At 42.1% G+C, this 19901-nt stretch overlaps 1 protein-coding gene across 1 annotated transcript in view; it reads left to right on the forward strand.

Annotated features, from left to right (window-relative positions):
• Positions 1-1299: 1299 nt before the first annotated feature.
• The window catches only part of MYH15 (myosin heavy chain 15), a 46300-nt gene continuing 27698 nt past the window's right edge, over positions 1300-19901 (forward strand). Inside the window, exons 1-17 of the mRNA XM_059820040.1 lie at positions 1300-1445; positions 2530-2633; positions 3160-3303; positions 5025-5181; positions 6643-6670; positions 7543-7636; positions 9029-9049; positions 9653-9745; positions 11053-11116; positions 11211-11309; positions 13235-13338; positions 13899-14037; positions 14619-14737; positions 15827-15976; positions 16992-17162; positions 18237-18416; positions 19701-19833. Of these exons, the coding sequence (XP_059676023.1) occupies positions 1355-1445; positions 2530-2633; positions 3160-3303; positions 5025-5181; positions 6643-6670; positions 7543-7636; positions 9029-9049; positions 9653-9745; positions 11053-11116; positions 11211-11309; positions 13235-13338; positions 13899-14037; positions 14619-14737; positions 15827-15976; positions 16992-17162; positions 18237-18416; positions 19701-19833 (1891 nt within the window). The 5' untranslated portion in view covers positions 1300-1354. The remainder of the gene's footprint in view (positions 1446-2529; positions 2634-3159; positions 3304-5024; positions 5182-6642; positions 6671-7542; positions 7637-9028; positions 9050-9652; positions 9746-11052; positions 11117-11210; positions 11310-13234; positions 13339-13898; positions 14038-14618; positions 14738-15826; positions 15977-16991; positions 17163-18236; positions 18417-19700; positions 19834-19901) is intronic.

The raw sequence follows: 19901 nt of genomic DNA on the forward strand, positions 1-19901 counted from the left end.
TGTTTGATGAAGAGTTTTTATCCCTACCAGGATTTCGTTAGAAAGAAATTGAATTAAATTTTGAAAGACTACAGTGTCTGTCTTGATACGGCTCTTGAAAATTTGTCCAGCTGCTCTGGATATTGCACAGTAAATAAAATCAGGGAAGAAGCAATATCCGAGGGTTACTTGTACAGCTTCGAATAGTAATCAAAGGATGTCTTGACTTTTTAAAGAAAAAAAACCCTGAAATGCGTAAATTGTGTGCGTGTAAGTATTTATATGTGTATGTGTGTATAAAAAATATATATAAATAAAAGCATATCTCTACGATCGCTTTAGAGAGTACGTAACAATCAAACGCATTGCTTGGCAGTACAAGCCCAGCAAATCGGTCTCACTTACACCCATGTACTCTGCGCTCTCTTTCATGATAAAAGGCTCCTAAACACCATGGCCTTGTCATTTGAGAAAACAAGTGTAGGTATTAAGCTGGACTAATAAGTGCAAATCAGTCTAAAAGACTATGAAGCCCTTGCACCAATACTGCAGATACACTTGCCCTCTGCCGTGCCTTGCTGCGGGGGGAATACCCAAGCTGGTGAATTTGGAGGTGCCAGCAACTTGGGAAGCCACACCAGCACAGAACCTTCCCGAGCCGTGTTAGTCCTGGTTTTTCTAACATGCTAATTCATGCAATCAGAGGAGTGTGCTGCAGGTAGCAGAGCTGTTTCCAGCTCCAGTGTGGCTTTCTCCAGCACAAGTGTGGGCATACGTCCCTGGAGCCGCACCAAGGGTGTAATGCACACCCTTGCAGCAGTTCTCAGTTTGCAGCAGTGAAGTCTTGCTCCATGATTCCCAGAAAATGCCTGCCTGAGACAATGCTTGAAGTGGCTGAGTGGCACAGCCCCAGGGAGATGTGCTGGAGAACATACGCCTGCTCCAGGCAAATTTGAAAGGGGCCAGAACAGGCCCCCTCTGCTAAGTGGCTTTTAAAATCACAGCTTCAAGTGGTCCGTTTTATCTCCTGCTCTTAAGCACCATTGGTGCCACAAAGAAGAGATTAAATTCTCCCGTGGAGATAACTGACCCACGTTGAGGTTTTGAACCACACAGGATCTGGCTGGCTTTAAATAAGCTGAGCCAGGGAAGGGTTTAACTAAGGGTGCAGTATAGCCCCAAATCTGTGTTAGGTATTTGCGTTTCAAATTAATCATCGCTTTGATCAGCCACCTGCCACATTGTGCTGAGTGTTTTGTATTGCCTCAGATCATCCATGAAATAGATTTATATTTTTTTTCGCCCCCCTTTCTTTGGTAGACCAGGTCCCTTTCTTTTTCCTCTTTGAGCTGTGCCACCTTGAACCCTTGCCAAGATGATGGACATGTCGGAATTCGGGGAGGCTGCTCCCTTCCTCCGAAAGAGCGAGAAGGAGCTGATGATGGCACAGACTGTTGCTTTCGATGGTGAGTTGGGGTACCCTTTATGCTGCCAGTGGCAATTTAAGAGGGATAAGGATTACATCCAAGTGTAGTTGGGGGAATGCAGGGCAAAGCAGGATGCAAAGCCTCCGTTGTCACTGCTGTGCTGCTGTTTGAGGTAGCTTGTTCAACCAAGTTCTGGTTTCTTTATTCTGCAAAGCTATTAAAATACCTCAGCAAGTACTAAATAGAAATAATCTATCAATTTATGGGGAGTAAGTAATTAACTAGATTTAGAAGCAAGGCGTATTTGTACTGCTCTGCTAAAGGGGGGATCGCTTCTTTGTCCATTTGAAAGAAAAACATTGATGTTCCTGTAATGAGAGAGAATCTGTGGCCTGACTACATGTCTTGTTATGTTGTACCTGTAGATCTGTTTGATTTGCAGGCTGTATGACAATCTCATGTTAGCTTTTAGTTTCCCATGATTTATTTTTCATTAAATGGGTTTATATGAGCCCTGAGGTGTAGTAGTAAGTATAAATACACCAGCAGATACAGCATTTTGCTCTCCAGAATAGTTGCTGTAACTAAAGACTTAAAGCCTAGTGTAGCTACTCCAAACTCTAAAAAGCCACATACATAACCCAGTGTGAGTTATTAATAAGGCTTTTTTTCAAGACAAACCTCAGAAGAATGCACAGGAATAAGGTTAAATATGTTAGCTGGTAGGCAAATAATGTGGGCTGAATTTCTCACGCAGATCACAATTTTCTGTGTGACTTTTCAACAAATGCCTTAATTTGGGCTTGGATCTCAGTTCCTCCATCTGCACACTGATAATGATTACGGATTTCCTGTGGAGGTTGAGGCTTAGCAAGCATTTGTGAAATATTTTGACACCTTGTGCTGGAAGGATCTAGAGGAAGCCAAGTGGTAGTTTCAAAGGGGAGACAACATTTGGGAGCCCTACGCCTTCTGCTTTGGCAGGCAGCTCCCTAGCACTGCCAATCTGGTGTGGTCCCAAAGGTTTTGCGTCGCTTGTGCGGAAAAAGCAATCTTGCATAGCTAGGCATGGTGTTACTGTTTGGCGCAAGGCTGTGAACCTTTGGTCTCCTTAATTTCACAGGGAAGAAGAAATGTTGGGTTCCTGATGAAAAGAAAGCTTACGTTGAAGCTGAAATTACAGAAACCAGCGGTGGCAAAGTGACCGTGGAGACGACGGATGGAAGGGTACAAAACTGGTTTTGCCTGATCCGTGACTAACAAGGCGGAGCAGCAAGCTCCAGAAATTACCTGTCCTGGTTTAAGCTCAGTTGCCCGTTTCATGAAATGGGCTGTGAATGGGAAGCCCCAGTAACTGATGCCATATCAGAATGACACGTGAAAAACCACCAAGGGAAAACCAGCAATGCGGCGGTGGGTAAGCGAGCATCAGCCACCACACGGCAGCGGGCAGTCTGTGAGCAGAGGCATGCAACCAGCCAGCTCTGGTTTGGGCCCCAGAGGTGAAAGCCCAGGCTGTAGCTAAATCCCACGGCTCCTTTCGCAGCCATACCACCGTGCTCCTTACTCATCGTCTCTGTCTTTCCCTATTCTTCTGATAGCTGTGAAAACAAACGGTATTATGTACATAGGCTGGGTTTGAGCTGAAGGACTTCCCTCTGCAGGGGAAAAAAAAACATTCTCCTGTAAGGTGTGTGAAGCAATAGAAAATCCCAGTGTTTTCCAGTGTTGCTGTATTTATTTGTCTTTGCAGACCATGACTATAAAAGAAGATGATGTGCAGTCAATGAACCCTCCCAAATTTGACATGATCGAGGACATGGCTATGCTGACCCATCTGAACGAGGCATCTGTGTTGTACAATCTGAGGAAGCGCTACAGCAACTGGATGATCTATGTAAGGGTCATTCCAAGGGTATATTTAGAAATCTGCATTTCAAGTACAGATTTCATGTTTGAACATGTTGTGTTCTTCATATTCCATTCACAACTTTGATAAGTCACAAAACCGAGTATCCCGCCCATCTTTTTAGGAAAGAGGTTGCTTGGAGCTGGCTTGTGTCTGAATACAGACAGACAAAACTGAATGAATACAATGGTGTCTAGTTCTTTGGTTTTGTTTACTTGCCTAGGAGAGGGGTGTCACAGGACATATTTTCAGCAATCAAGGCACTGGGGAGACCTAGTTTATTTTTCTTCTCCTAATATTAATCCAGGTCAATACCAGCCACGGAGATTTCCTTGTTAAGAAACAATGCTTCAAGCTTAGAGCACACACATATCTTCTTTTAAGTATGAGCTTTTCTATCTTTAGTTCAGTAATTTTATTCCTTTCATTTTCAGTGCTGACATCTGTCTTGTTTTGCTCTGGCCTTTTTCCTTGCTCTGTATGACATCATTAACACAATTTCTGTCAGCACCAGAACAAGCTTCAGTAGCATCTAATTTTATTAGACCAAACTTTGCTCTCAGTTTGCTGTATTCAATTGTGTCTGAAATCAGTCACAGGGAATCTATAGATTCTCTAGCCAATGCCTGTTCTGGTTTTTGGTGTTCATCAGAGAAGCGGATACAACTTTTTCCCATTTAAGCTCTGATTGTTAAACATTTTCTGAATTTCTCTAGTAATGCCCCTGTATGGACATGTATGGCCTAAAGCATAGCTTTGCTTGCAGATCAGTATAGATAGAAAATGAAATTTGTCATCTTGCCTGAATCGATTTACTGGTTGGGGTTTTTCTTTTCCTTGTAGAAAATAGGACTGAGGACTTATGCCAAGGCCATTCTGGAGCAGGTCCTAATGTTATTTTTAGGGGAAGACACCTGGATTTCACCTGAAACTTTTAGAATGTAATTGAGCTCATTAATCTATGTGCACATAGGGCTCGTGCCCGTATAATAACTGGGTTTCCTTGAAGATTTTTGCTTCAACCTGGACTAAGTACCTGAAAAGCTACCAGCTAACACCGATTCCCTGGGGTTACAACTGAAAACTCATGCTTCCTCAGAACGACCAGGCTCCAGCTAACTGATGTAGATAGCCCAAAGAGTGACTATAAAGATAGATTTTTACCAACTGCGTTTTTCCAAAAGCTGAAAAAAGCTCCACAGCTTTGGGGAAAAACACTATGAACTTTTCACTTTGAACACCCACCAGAAATTGCCCCAAGGTGCTCACATCAAATTAATAATGGGAGATTGTTTCTGCTCCTGAGAATGGAGTTCGAACAGGAAAGCTGTAACTCTTCCTTCCTTCGTAATGGCTGTTTTCAGGAGGAAACAACTCTCTTGGGGTAGCAATGCAGGAAATCAGACATAGGTCTATTTGCTGCTCCTTTGTTTTGCCGAAGGGGCTGTTTCTGTTTCTGGTTGTCATCTTGAAAATACCTTCCCCCCCTTCGGAAAACTGTTTAATATCTGTCATTTTGATAACAATTGCCAATAAGAAGTCATTTAGCAGAGCAGTAGCTTTAGAAATTCAGATCAAAGGCTGAAATTCAAGTCAGAATTCAAACTCAAATCAGAAGCTGGCAACACCAGGTGCTGCTTGGTTAACAAAGACATTTTTTCTTATTTCTTGAGCGGGCTTTTTCACTCTTGTTTTGTGTTCCTCTCTAGACCTATTCCGGTTTATTCTGCGTGACTATAAATCCCTACAAGTGGCTGCCTGTCTACAAGCCAGAAGTCGTTGCTGCATACAAAGGCAAGAGGCGGTCGGAGGCTCCTCCCCACATCTTCTCCATTGCTGATAACGCGTACCACGACATGCTGCGTAGTAAGTGACACTGTTTACTTTCAAATTTGCTTTTGCTTTATTTAGCTGACGTGATTGGTACCAGATGGAAGTTCGTGAGAGCTTTTGCAGTGTGCAACAAATGTGCAAATACTCTACAAGCAACAGGGGCTTGGCAGTCTCTGTTGATTTTTTTTTTTTTTAAATATATATATATTTTTATTTTTTTTAAACTCCCCTGAACTGTCCCTGTGGTACTCCTGGTAACAGTAAACTCTGTATATGGATTATCTGTAAGGTGCTCACATTTAGCTGTCTGAACTGGGTGAATCCATCAGTTTGTAACAGAAATGGGGCCATGTCCCAAAGGTCTGTAAGTATTTTCCCAATCTCAAAAACAAACTTAGTGTCAGTTTATGCTCAGCATTCTAATGCTTTTAAGATGTATGCATTCAAAGGTTGGTGAAGGCCAGCTGTCTAGGGTGCTGTGCGGACATCGCTTGCACGGACCTGCCATGGGTCAGTGTTGCACTGACTGCCGTGGATCTGGGAGCCAACCCTGCAGCAACGAACTCCAGATTGTCCTGTGAAATTTTCTCGCCCAGACCCTCAAGTTACTGGAAAAAAAGAGTTTATCAGCAGAGGGCAGCAGTGATGTTCTCACACCGGGTCCTGCGAGGAGGCAGGGTAAATCCCAAAGAAACTTGGTGGGAACGCATCCTGCTGTCACACGGCTTTAATAAAATGGAAAGTGCCACAGCTGTGAGGGGACAGAAGGCGCTGGGCAGAGAGGATGTGTGTGTGGCTGCAAAGAGATGCTCTTATATCAGATAAGGGTGAAATATGGCCAGGCTGCCCAAAACATAGCTTGTCATGATGACTGGATTCAAAAAAGAGAAGAGGAATTTAGGCTCAACGGCTTGGGAAGCTGCTATGTTTTAGTATTTGCTGAACTTGGTTAATAATAATATATTAAAGTTGCAAAGTGTGCTAATAAATGCTTATTTCTGGTCAGGCCATTAACAGCAGGGACACTATAAAACTTCATTCGAGCAGCATGGCCAACTGAAGAAGAGTATGTATGGATAGTAAGGAACAGTCTGCGAACAAACAGCAAAATTACTTGGGTTGGTCTAGTATTGCAGAAGGGTCAGGTGTGAGTGAAGACATACTCAGGAGTAAGAAAAGAAACTTTTTGATGACAGGAAATTACTTTTTTTATTATAGTTTCCAAAACACAGGGGGAACGTGCACGACTGACAGGTCTTTAATACTGACTTCAACAAAACACGAGAGGAGGATTTAGGGCAGGGTTAAAACTTGCACTGCTGAAGGTCGGACTAGATGATACTAGTTTTTATCTTTCCATCTCTGCTTCATGTGATTCTCTCCTGTCCTTGCAGGACTGATTCTGGAATAGTTGGTACTCATTTGCAATTATAATAAGCAATTTGTACAGCCTACTAAGTTTGTCTCTTTTTTTTTTTTTCCCCCTCTCCACAGATCGGGAGAACCAGTCTATGCTGATCACGTAAGTGCTTCTTTTTTGACTGATGTGAGACTGTGTTGCTGCAAAAAACTTAGAAGAAAAAAATCCTACTGAAATACAAGTTGACCCTTGAAAGCTCAGCTAAATTGCCTGGAACTTGATCCAAGTAACTGGCAATTTGGCCATCTGATGGCTGCCTTGAGCCCCATGGGAAAGGAGTAGCTAAGGGTTTGATGGAGGCTGGCCTACTTCTGATCCCCATCTGGTGTTCATTCCAAGTAGGCATGAAAACAACTCAGCAGGCAGTTAAAGAAGCTTCTTCCAGGGTCAGCCTTGCTGCGGCTGCCCTCTTCGGACACAGAAGACTCCTTCTTTTCAATGTGGCTGCTCTTGCTGCAAATTATATTTAAGAATGATGTGTAGACACATCTAAGGGAGGGAGATGACCAAGGCAGAAAAGAAGAGGCATGTCATTTACTGGCAAGCATGAAAGATGGAGAGTTGGGTGTCTCTCTACACAGTTCACATGTGCTCCTGGATAATGCCGGCAAATCACTGCAGCTTTTCTGTATGTTTTCTAACTCATTAGCTGTATATAGGTATACCTCAGGTTCTCAGTCTGGATGTTTGTAATAAAACTTCATGCCCTTAAAGGAAGCTCAGTGTAGCATGGGTTTGTACTAGATTTCTGAGCTCAGTCACGTGAAGAATTAGTTGCTGCTATCACAGGCATTCACCTCTTCATTCAATTTAATGTGATTTCCACTGAAATGGCCAAACAACAGGCTGCAGAAATCAGAGTCAGTGATTCTGAGAACAGCCTGTGTGCGGGGAGGAGCTGGCAGGACAGGAGGGTGAAAGGATGAGTTACAGTTGTTTGAGCAATGCCTGTGTTATCTTCCTCCTTCCTTTAGTGGAGAATCTGGTGCTGGCAAGACTGTCAACACGAAACGTGTCATCCAGTACTTTGCCACAGTGGCAGCCCTGGGTGAACCTGGTAAAAAGAGCGTAAGTCTGCTGGTGGCTGTTTCGTTTCAGACTCCCAAGGTTTTTCTGTTGCGTACAACTAACCTCACCAGTCTGCATCCCAAACACTAGACCATGTGCTAGACCTCAACAGGCATGGTTACGGAAAGAAACTGTTGGGAAAAGATACTGACACTTCTACACAGCATTACTGAGAGCATGCTGTTCTGAAGTAAAAAATGCAACTCTCACCTGAACTTGCCATGCTCCAGATGGAGCAGCAAAACCACTCCTGGTTCTGAACAGCTGCTTGTTGCTGCTGCTTTTTTCTAGGAGTTTTAGTTTTCATTTGTGTTAAATATGTTTCTGATCGTGTTAAAGCTGGTCAAAAGATGGGGAGACTGTGAAGATTAAGAAATTTGTTTTTTTTCACACGGAAAATAGTCTTCAAAAGGACTAGGATTATCATTTCTCATCAAAATGTCTGTTTTGTTGAAAGCTTTTTAGTCCACAAAAAAGGAATATTTTGACAAAAGACTTTTTTCAATCAGCTTTTCTGTATTTCTCTTTGGATAAGTGCTGTTCTGCTTATAAGTGCTCTTTAAGGTTACAGTGAATACTGTATTCATGCTGCTTTTTATCTTCTGTTGCTATGAGCTTACTCACTACGAGCTTCATGGCACTTGAAGGCTCAGTGCTCTTTTGTGGTGAATTAACTGATTCTTATGAACTGTACTTATAAGGCTAAAATGTCAGACAGTCTTGGATTCTGTATGCATAACTCACATCACCAAAATCTAATACACATTCATCTGAGGCCTGCAAGGCTCTCTTAACAAATGATTGAGTGGTCCAGAGCCGGGTCTGCTTGCAATGAGGTTGGTGTTCATAATGGTGTCGGAAACCTGGTATGCTCATGGAACAATTGTACAAACAACAGATATTGCAGCTGGAAAATATGCCATGTAATTTATCAGCTCAGGTTGCATTTTATCTTCATTATCACCACCCTTTTTTTTCAAATAATCCAAGAGTTCAAGTATAGCATGCCCTACTTGTCTAAAATTGTCTGTTTGCATTTACATCCTTTTATTCTTACCACCTGGCACCAGTCTCTTTTCTCTGTCCAGTTAGTTAGCCTTTTGGTTTATTATGGAGCGTCTCCAGAGCAAAACCAGGTAGATGTTTGCAGCAGGGGTTAAAACAACAAGCTGGGTGGGAACAGCACTTGGCTATTTTGTGATGTATGGTGAATGCAAAGTAACAGTCGCACGTGCTTTCTGAAAGAAGGTTTCAAATATTCCTGCTGGTGTGTTGGTGCCAACTAGACATCTAACCTTGCTAATCTTTTATCTTTTGTGATGTCCTCCATGTTAGTACTCACATTCTCTCTTCTTTTTTTTTTTTTAATCTGTTGTGTTCCTCTTTTGACAGCAACCAGCTACCAAAACTGGGGTAAGTCATCAGCTTTGCTATTTTATCTTTTCCATGTGAAAATGGCACTGGGCTCTGTCAGTCCATGTCACGAACCTCAGCATTTCACTCTGCATGGTTCCCCCAGTGAAGCATTCTTGGTGCCCAGGCAGTTAAAGTAGTTTGTTTCAGCAAACTGTAGCTTGTGCGAGTGACAGTTGATGCTTTTCTCATCTCCAAAAATCCCAAATAGTACAAGCTCTGAGTGCTTTCAAATCTAATGCATTTTAATGCTTGCCGCTGTCTTCAATAGCCCCTCTCCTACACACGTCCACTTGGATGTCCCCACATACTTCACATTACATGGGAAGACATGGTGATTTCTTTTGTATGCAGATGGCATAAAATATCAAATCTGCAAAGCAAAACAGTAGAGAGCAGTGGAATGTTTGAGGCCTTTTAAGCACTGATAATTGACTGATGATCTTGCTGTTATGCCTTTCACACTGTGCCACCCGTAGGGTGGAGGTAAATCACTTTGCTGCGGAGGCTTCTCTCTGTCAGTGAATGCATGGCTGAGTTATGGTTGACAGCTGAGTTTGTGACCTGTAGTTTTCTCAATAGTATTTCAACCTTGATTTCTAGGGGACCTTGGAGGATCAAATCATTCAAGCAAACCCAGCCCTAGAAGCTTTTGGAAATGCCAAAACCCTGAGAAACGACAACTCGTCACGTTTTGTAAGTCTGTAATATAATATAATGATGTCCTCTTCAACAATGGCCAGTTAATAACATCTCTATAATAATCCCTTCATAAGTTGCTTCCCATTTTGTCCACTAAAATGGTTGGATTTCCACACAGTGGAAGAATAACAAAGTAGGACCTAACCAGGAAAAACTGCTGGAGGGATTAAAGATAAGAAGAAACAAAGAAAGATCCACCCTGAATAATTGTTTAAACTGTACGTGATCAGGAGACAAGCAAAGCTTAGCTTTATAAAGCCCTTTGAACAGCAATGGCAGATCTTCCCCAGGACTGCCTCTGCTGCATAGCCTTATTTTTCTACCAAGTTCTCCACTAGCCTAAGTCATTCCCTCTCTCTACAATAGCTCTACTTTGTCACTAAGTGTCAGAAATACACTACGGTCCCTGCTCCCTCCCACATCTTCCCCCTCCGCAGACCCACACATGCAGCGGTACTCCTACCTTTGATCCATACCATCTACCTTTTTGGCTGAGTAAGCTGCCCCTTCTTGTCCCTCGGTGCTGACGTGACCTTGGGCCTCTCCTCCTTTCCATGAGGCTTGCAATCCCCTCGGGAGCTCTGCCTTTGCCACATCTGGTTGATGTTGGCTCAGAGGTCCAAATGGATTGGCATGAGGATGACAGCCTGAGTTTGTAGCCCGTGCTTCCATAACAAATCCAGTTAAAAATTAAATTGGAAGGGGTGGAGAGGGTCAGATGTTGTAAGCATCTGTGGAAAGCTACACAATTGTATAAGGAGTTTGTCAGCTGGAAGGGAAGCTAATTGCTTTAAAAAGTTGACGTGTTTGAATATGATAAATTAAATGATTTTTATGAAATTTGGGGGGGATGAATATGCAAATTTAATGAGCAAAGCAGTGTAAAATCACAGCACCCTTCTGATGTAAGTAGTTGCATATAAGTTAGGACTGCAAATGAGGAGGTGTCAAAAAAGGAGCCTGTGTGTCTCATGCCCAGGCTTATTGCTCTGATTCCTGCATTACAGTAAACCTGCATCATGAAACTGGAAGCTATGTGCATTCCCGTATCTTAGCCTGGCAGATAAGTACACTGTTATCCTTTTCCCACAAGCCGATTACAAAGCTGTGTGTATAGATTTAGGCTTGGAAAAGTGTGGTATCATTGTTTGATATTTCTTATTGAAAATCTGCCTGTGCAAAGTCAAGGAGTTAGCATAAAACTGATTCTTTGGGCCAAGTGATTGCTTTCAAGCAGCATCCTTTGTTTTCTTCTGTGTATACTACATGCACTAACTGGAATATTCTTCTGTGTGAATTAGGGTAAATTTATCCGAATCCATTTTGGAACCACAGGCAAGCTGTCATCTGCTGATATTGAGATTTGTAAGCAGCAAACTCTCTCCTTTTTAAAAAAATACAATTGCTCATCGGAAAGCTTGGAGAGCCTTTCTCACTGAATTTTTCTTTGTGCAACTAGATTTATTGGAGAAATCCCGAGTGATTTTCCAGCAACCGGGTGAAAGAGACTATCACATCTTCTACCAAATCCTGTCAGGAAAGAAACCAGAGTTACTGGGTAAGCGTTATGTGGATCTACAACTTTTAAGAACCAACCTTTAGCTGAATAGACAGTGACTAAGGAGGGGGCAGGGGGCAAACGTGTTCAGAAAGGTCCTTACGCTTCCACTTGAGAAAACTGAACTTCCACTGTCAAATGCACTCTTTTAAAGACGCTGTTCCAATGGCAGCAACAGAGACCGTTTTTCTGTGATATACTGATGCAGGTACCCTATAAAGTGAAGTGACATTATGGATTAGACTAAGGGAATGACGCTCAGACAGGACTTCTAAAACATAGCAAAAACCGATGCTCTGAATTTGTGTAATCCAAGGTCTCAAAACATCTGGAAAATGCTACGCCTCCAAAAGCATTTGTGGTGATAAAAATTTAATTATCCAGATTTTCACATATGAGGAGATTTGCTTATAGGTCCATGAGGAAAAGCTAGTTCCCTCTTTCTGCCCCAAGTGCCAAAACTGGCATCCTAGCGTGTTCTATAGCAAGGGAGAATATGCAAAGCTGCCTGCCGCTGATTGTGTGGCAATTACCCATTTCAAGTTTTCCCTGGTTGAATGCGGTCCCATAGACCTGCTAGAGAAGAGCAGAGATCAGATGAGGTCTCTCTGCTCCCATCTCCTAATGCTTTGAATAAAACCTTCACTAGTTATTTAAGTGATGTGGTTTGCTGACTTTAATTTGCGCTCTGAAGAAACGCATTTTATAAAATACATTTAAGAGTCACTTTATTGCTGCACTAAACTGCTACTAAGCCATAGCAATCATAATCTGTTTTGAAGTCCTATTATCCTGACAGTGCATGGTCAAGTCCCTAACCCTCTTAGCTTTCACGTGGCCTAATTAATGACGATTACGGGAAAGATTTCAGCGAAGCATTGCACTGAGATTCCTGCATGAATCCCTGTGCTGGGAAAATATGCTCTTTCTCATAAACTGTCTGTCTGTATACTCTACAACAGCACACACCTTTCTGGTCAGCAGCAGCATGTCTGCAGGCTCTTGAAGAGGCTGAAACCAATGGGGACTTATGTTTTGTAGGCAAGCAATGTATGCATTTGTATATAAACACATACATATCTAAATATAGATAAATGTAAATATAGAAAAGTATAAATGTAGATAAATGAATACATAACAGTGACTACATAGCAAAGTAAGACAGACTGATAAAGAATATGATTTTATATACACATATATGGATAGACATATATATATTTACATACGTACATGTTTAGACATGTAGGTATGTGTGTAGGTATATAAAAGATTGAAAGCTAGACCAAACCTTGGTCTGCTGAACGTGGGTGAAACTTTCTGTTGATTTAGGGAAGCAGGACTCTCCCTGCAGTTTTGGAGCCAGCTAGCTTTCTAGAAAACAACTCTACATTTTGGGGTTTTGATGTGAAGGAAAAGGAAAAAGGAGAGAAGGAGAGCGTCATATTCAGACTTTTGTTCATCAAGAGCCAAGTGTTTTTTGCAAAGAGTCCTGGAAGTCACTATTTTGTGAGTCTCTTATAAAAGAGGGCAACCATGCCCATTGTTCCTGTCTTGGATCATACCAAACCCTTTTTCTCCTCTGTACTTAGATGGGATTTTTACCCCTGCAGGCATGCAAGGCAGAAAGTAGGGCTATACGGGAAATTATTAACTCAGTATACTGCAAAACATGCTTAATGGATGTGTATGCAGTATTCTCATATTCTTTTTAGTCATGCTTTCTCTAAATCTTGGACTTCAGACTGCAATAGTAGAATGAGAGAGTTGGTGCTGACCTGCAGTTGTATAAAAAAAACCCAAAAACCAAAAAACAACTTTATACACAGTTGCGCAGAGACAAATGTATGTCAGAGTTGATCTTTCAATCTCTATTTGTTTTGGGATATCCTAAATGGATGGCAGTTTTGACCTTAGTTCTTTTACAGATATGCTGCTGGTATCTACCAATCCATATGACTACCACTTTTGCTCACAAGGAGTAGTTACAGTGGACAACTTGGATGATGGAGAAGAATTGATGGCAACAGATGTAAGCCTGTATTGATTAGGTGTTCAAGGAACATGTGGACGTGGCATTGTGGGAAATGGTTTAATGGGCATGGTGGTGTTAGCTGATGGTTGGACTTGATGATCTTACAGGTCTTTTCCAACCTTAGTGATTCTGTGATTCTGTGACTACGTGCTTCATAGCTTAGGTGCATGTGGGGAGGAAAAGTGCTGGCAGGAGCCTAACTTCTGTCACTGAAACTATTGGACTGAAGTGAAAGCAGAAATGGGTCTTAATTGCATTCATATTACGAAGCACAAGGCCTCATAAACGATTATACTTTTGAATCTGGCCTTGTGCCACGTAATGCCCATGGGCACAATGTTCTTATAATTTTGATGTATAAAATGCTAGATAAAGGGAGCTCTCCTCCTGCTCCCCAGCCTCTGCTGGGTCTTCAGGGTGTTCCAGTGACTGCTTTGTGAGATAACACCCCTTGGCAAATTAGTAATATCTGCCACGGAAAGCTAGATTGTGGGCCTGCAAAATGCCATTGCTTTTGAATATGGAAGTGACAAAATATCTGTGTTTCCTTTTCACAGCAAGCCATGGACATCTTGGGATTTGTTCCAGATGAGAAGTCTGGTTCCTACAAGCTCACAGGTGCCATCATGCACTTTGGGAACATGAAATTCAAACAAAGACCCAGAGAAGAGCAGGCAGAGGCTGATGGCACTGAAAGTAAGAATAACACCCAAATTACTCCTTACCTTCAGAAGTCTGGCATGTATCATGCACTGTGTAGAGGAAAAAGCAGCCTGTTGGCTTTGATCTTGCACAAAGTAGCTCCTGCTCAGCCAAGAGTGCTGTGCTTTATTTGTAGTAGTTTGCTCAGTGGTGGGTAACCTTATTTAGTAGAAGGTGAATAGACACAGTCAGAGTAAGCCAATGAAACTCCATTTTTATGACCATTTGAACAAAATGGTTGTACAATGTTGTTGCCTTTAGCTTTCTCTTTCATGTCTTCTTTACTTCCTCTTGCACCTGAAACTGTCTATAACCAGTGTGGAGATACGTTCTTTTCCCTATACCTGAAGAGTTTCTCAAGTGTGATTCTTGCAGCAGTTGGGCTCGAAGGTAGCTAGACGACCTTCTCTACCACAAGGGAAAGTACAGGCACACCTAACATAAATCATTAAAAGAGCAAGGTCTTTATCCAGTTTCTCTTTGGAAGTGGATGTGCTTAACATTTTTTTTTCTTGGCTAGGCATGTTTCCATGTAGAAGTTCAAAGCCAGTTGAAACCTTGTTTCTCTTGATCAGGTGCTGACAAAGCTGCCTACCTAATGGGAATCAACTCCTCTGATTTGATTAAGGGTTTATTGCACCCTAGAGTGAAAGTTGGCAACGAGTATGTGACCAAAGGTCAAAGTGTTGAACAGGTAAGGAGAAGGTTTCAGGGTATTTGGGTACTTGTCCCGCAAGCCTTGAGGATTCATCTGTAACATCTGAGAGAGACAGACAGCTGCTAGAAATATTAACATGTACCTCTAGTACCTGTTCTCATTTTATATCCCCAAACTTGGGGGAATAGACAGTGAAAGTGGGGGAAACTGGTAAAGAGGCTGACAAAGGAATAGTGGCCAGCACTGCCTTTAATAGGTTTGTTTTTCCGATGTGTTAGTAGCAGCCACTCAAGGAAACCAGGTGCAGTAAAACCACATGGGGATTGATATCTAATTCTGGATGAGAGTAGTTACCTAGAAGAGTTGAGCCATGGATTATTTATTCACTCATCGCTCATTCATTATTCATGTAATTTTAAGCTCTGTGTGTCCTCAATCAGCTAAAGGCAATATCCACTTAAAGGTATCTCTTAATTTAGGAAACAAAAGTCCTTGGGTTAGCGCTGCTGCAGCTGTAGCAGTATTGTAGAAGATGCTGCAGCACTTTGGTTACAATGAAAATTGTTGTTTGAAGACAGGCTGTGGTACAGGCTCAGAAACTAGAAAATCGCTGAAAAGAGGTCTATCCTTTCGGTGTAGTCACGCATAGGCTAAAGAAGAGACTTTTGACAGACTTTTCCTATCACCTGCTTATGCCATAGCATCCCTCAAAAATTAGAAGCAAATGGCAATGAGCAACTTGAGCACAGACCTCCCCTATTCTGGCAGTAGTTCTGGACATCATAGCTGGCATCCGGCCCATGAGCTTTCTGGTACCTAACTTCCACGCAATGTAAGGGATTAAAACATTTATGACTTGCTGTCCAGCTCTTTCCCAAGAGGTACTTTACTATCACTTTATGTACGTGTCAGTATACATATACGTAACAACAATTTGAAGAAAAGTCAGCGTAGATAATGGGAGAAGCTGTGTGTTGTATTAAGTATGCCTTGGTGATTATAAGAACCATTGTGAAATTTCATTTAAACCATAAGAAGGGATTGAAATATGCCACTGCACTGAAATCCTTGTGTTCCACAGTGAATTCTGTTCCACACAGTAGCATTTTGAAACATGTATTTTAGGTTTTGTATGCTGTTGGAGCCTTATCCAAGGCAGTGTATGATCGAATGTTCAAATGGCTGGTGGTCCGTATCAACAAAACCTTGGACACTAAGCTGCCACGACAGTTCTTCATTGGAGTCCTGGATATTGCTGGGTTTGAAATCTTTGATGTGAGTATTAATGTGGGAGGATTTGGTGGAAGGACATAAAAGATACCAAGCGACAGCTATTGGGTGGGTATTTCCTTTTCTAAATGAACAGAGGGCAAAGTGCTGAGAAAGCTGTAAAGCGAATAGTATATATGATTTTACGAGGTTTTTCCATGAATAGATGGAGAAAGCACTCGGCATTTAACACAGCTGGACATGCTGATAGTTCCTGGGGAGGAAGAGGGTGGCAACCTTTAGCAAAGACAACATCTCACATGCTTTGGGATGTGTTTTAGGAGAATGTATTGTTCCCACTCTTTCTCTTTGAGAGAAAGCATCTTTTATAGGGTATGATATTTCTTCCTCTTCGTATGTCAATATAAGAGATACATCTTCATCTCGATATAAGAAAGAAATTTTTAACAGTGAGAAGAATCACCCACTGCAACAATCTCCCCATGGATTTGGTAGAGTCCCCATCACTAGACATTTTCAAGATGCAATTGGACAGGGTGCTAGACGATCTCATCTAGGATCCCTTTCCCACAAAAGGTTGGACCAGATGATCTTTCAAGGTCCCTTGCAAACTGGGCTGTTCTGTGATTCTATCATTGCTGTAAACAAGCGTATGTGAGAAAAGCACGTCACAGCTGCTATTTCTCAGAATCCATTCCTGAAGATAAGTGCTTAATGCTGTTGCTGCTACATGTTGCTCTCTGTCCGCAGCAGAGCAAAGAGCACGTTGGCTCTGCTTTACAGGACTGGTGCGGCATGCTGCTGAAGGAAAGGCACATGCATCCTGAGAGACCTGAACAAATCTGGGCACCCTCATGCTCTGGAGGACAGCACATGAGGCAGCCAGCAGCCTGCTGCTGAACTCCCCCCTCCTTTGCCTTTGGTGTTATGCTCAGTAGTTTCTCAACCAATTACTGTTTAGAAGGTTTTAGATGTAAACAGTTTCCTCCTTCTTCCTTCCACCAAGCCCTTATCATAGTTAACTGTGGTGCAAATGCTTTTTTTTCATCTCCTTCTGCAGTTTAACAGCTTTGAGCAACTCTGCATCAATTACACTAATGAGAAACTGCAACAGTTTTTCAATCATCACATGTTTGTCCTGGAGCAAGAAGAGTATAAGAAGGAAGGCATTGAATGGGTATTCATTGATTTTGGCATGGACCTGCAGGCCTGCATTGATCTAATTGAGAAGGTATGTACAGGAGTGCTAAGGTGTATTTACTGAATTGGTTATATTCATGATGCTCCCTTGGAGATGTCCTCAAGTCCCAGTAACAGGGTAGGATAAACAGCAGGACAAGCTTTTTGCCTTTCTACATGCAATACAGAATCAAAGGAAGAATCAATAGTTGTGGCATTTGTGGCTACTTGGCTTGATCTCCGTGAGTTTGCCTTAACAGAGCCAACAGTAACCCCAAGCTGTAACTGTTAATTTGTATGGCTGTATAATCTTCCTTGATTTTTACTTTTGTCTTTCTCTGTCTCTACTGTTCTTCCATTTACTTTGTTCCACGTATGCTTAACATCAAAACTACTTGCCAGCTTTTCAGGGCAAATGCTATATTTCAGTCACTTGCCCTGTACCTCTCCCCATGAGGCTCCTGTGTCTTACATTACATGTTGGTGTGCAAAGCCCTTTGTGCTCTCCCTAGCCTGGAACTATTGCTTCCCTCTCACCGCTTCCCCAGCATGGGATATGCCTTCCCTTGTCTCTTCTTTGTGAGTATAATGTGGTCCTGGTGGGGACAGCTGTCCCCCGCTGTCTCTCTCTTTCTGCCATCTCTTATGGCATGGCATCTAACCCTGCTGATCTGTGAGGAAAAATGGAATTTTGAGTCTTGCATTAGCATTGGAACAGCTGGAGTAGAAAGGCTGATTACTAAGTGCTCTTCTACTTGATTACTTTCTTCTTCAGGGGTAGGATATCTGCGCATGATCCTAGTCCATCAAACAATCTGTCCAGTGCTAGGAAGTTAGTTCATCTTTTCCTGAGACATGAATAATAAAATGCTAGTTGGTCCAACTGCCTTGAAAGGTAAATCAAACCCTTTCTGGAAGTCATCATAAAGCCTGCTAAGGCAGGAGTGACATACTGAATAGTCAAAGGTGTGGTTACTATTTTAACAGAATAGTCAAAGGCTTCCTCCTCAGGATGAGAAGAAATTTTGCAGGCTTAAAATTCCATTGGATCAAACTTAAAGGCTGCACAGCTGCTGAAAGCAGGCAGCCTAAGCATTTTCCAACAAAGATGTTCTTAAATCCACAGCCATTGGGAATCCTGTCTATCCTTGAAGAGGAATGTATGTTCCCAAAAGCTACAGATATGACATTCAAAGCTAAACTCTACGACAATCATCTTGGCAAGTCACCTAACTTACAGAAGCCCAGGCCTGATAAGAAAAGGAAATATGAAGCTCACTTTGAACTTCTTCATTATGCCGGTTCAGTAAGTTCCTCTACTGGCAGGTAGACTTTGTATCAGAGGTCTTCCAGGTGGGGTTTGGCCCATAGTGCACAACAAGGGAGGGTGGGAAGGATGAAAAGGGGAAGAAAGGAACAGGGAGGAGTAAAAGAAGACATCTATTCTGCACAAGTATTGCAACACAGTAAGATGCCACCAGACTCCAAGACATCTGGACCTTGGATACAGAAATGAAGTGAAACAAACTGAGGAAGGCTAATAGTGCTTTTGCTGAAAATATGCCTTGCCTTGCCTTTATCACTTTTCCTACAGTCAGAGTCAGACTAGTGATTAAACATCAGCAGCATCTAGCTTTCCATCTTGGTTCCCTGTACAAAGGAACTGAGTAATTTCTGCCTAACTTCAGGGATGTTTAAAAAAAAAAAAAAAAATTTGACACCATTTTTCACTCACTTTAAGACCAGCATGTCAAAGTAGCTAAGGGAAATGTAGTTAATTCTGCTGTGAAGGTTTAGTTAACAAGTCTGTTGATGATGGGGTGAACAGGCATACAACCCAGTACTGTGATACCTAAGCCAAAACTTGCCCAGTTTCAAAGCTCTGTTTTCAGACTAGATGGGCAGAAAGAATTTGAGGGGGACACAGGAAACTTCTTATCAAACTGGAGTTGATACGAAGCCTCAGCACAGCAGAGCTGGAACCTACCTGATGCTGTTAATTTCAAATTATAATTGGACATTAAGCTAATTTTGTATTTATTAAGAGAAATAATGCCCATCTTGTTGTTAATGTATTCAGCAAAGAAAATAAGAATTTCTATCCCCTTGTGGTACTAATAATGGAACATATTTTCCCACTAAACAGAGCTGTGGCAAAGTCCAGGAGTTAGATTTTTAATCATTAAACTTCTGTCAGAAAATCTTGATTATTCCAGTGTAGCATGCTATTGTGAAGTGAAATTATTACTTGTGCATTTTATAGTTCAGCACTTAGTAGTACTGTTCCTGGGACACTGATGACATGAGGTATCTCTACAGCCAACCGCATGGAGTCCATGAGAAGATGTAGGGACCAGATAGTTTGGTAGGGGTGTGCGGGATTCAGATGGTAATTATTAGGAAGAGAGGTTTGGGAATTAGGAAGCAGAGAATTGGAGGGGAAGTGATGAAAAACTGGGTGGCTGGTACTGCCCTGAGAGCAGCACTTCACAAAAGGTCATTGGCTTCAAAGCCAAACCATAAAGAACTACTGGCTGCTCTGAAGGGGAACATTTGCAACCTCTGGTTTGTTTTCAATGTCTCGCTGTAGGTTCCCTATAACATCATTGGGTGGCTTGAGAAGAACAAAGACCCGCTTAATGAAACTGTAGTAGGTATTTTCCAAAAATCATCCAACAAACTCCTGGCAAGCTTGTTTGAAAGCTACGTTGGGGCTGACAGCGGTAAGCAGAATCAGCTCACATAGGTTTTCTTTCATTTCTGGGATGTGTGCTTGGGACTGAATTTAAGA

This window comes from Gavia stellata, chromosome 1 (assembly GCF_030936135.1).
Source record: "Gavia stellata isolate bGavSte3 chromosome 1, bGavSte3.hap2, whole genome shotgun sequence".
Taxonomy (NCBI): Eukaryota; Metazoa; Chordata; class Aves; order Gaviiformes; family Gaviidae; genus Gavia; species Gavia stellata.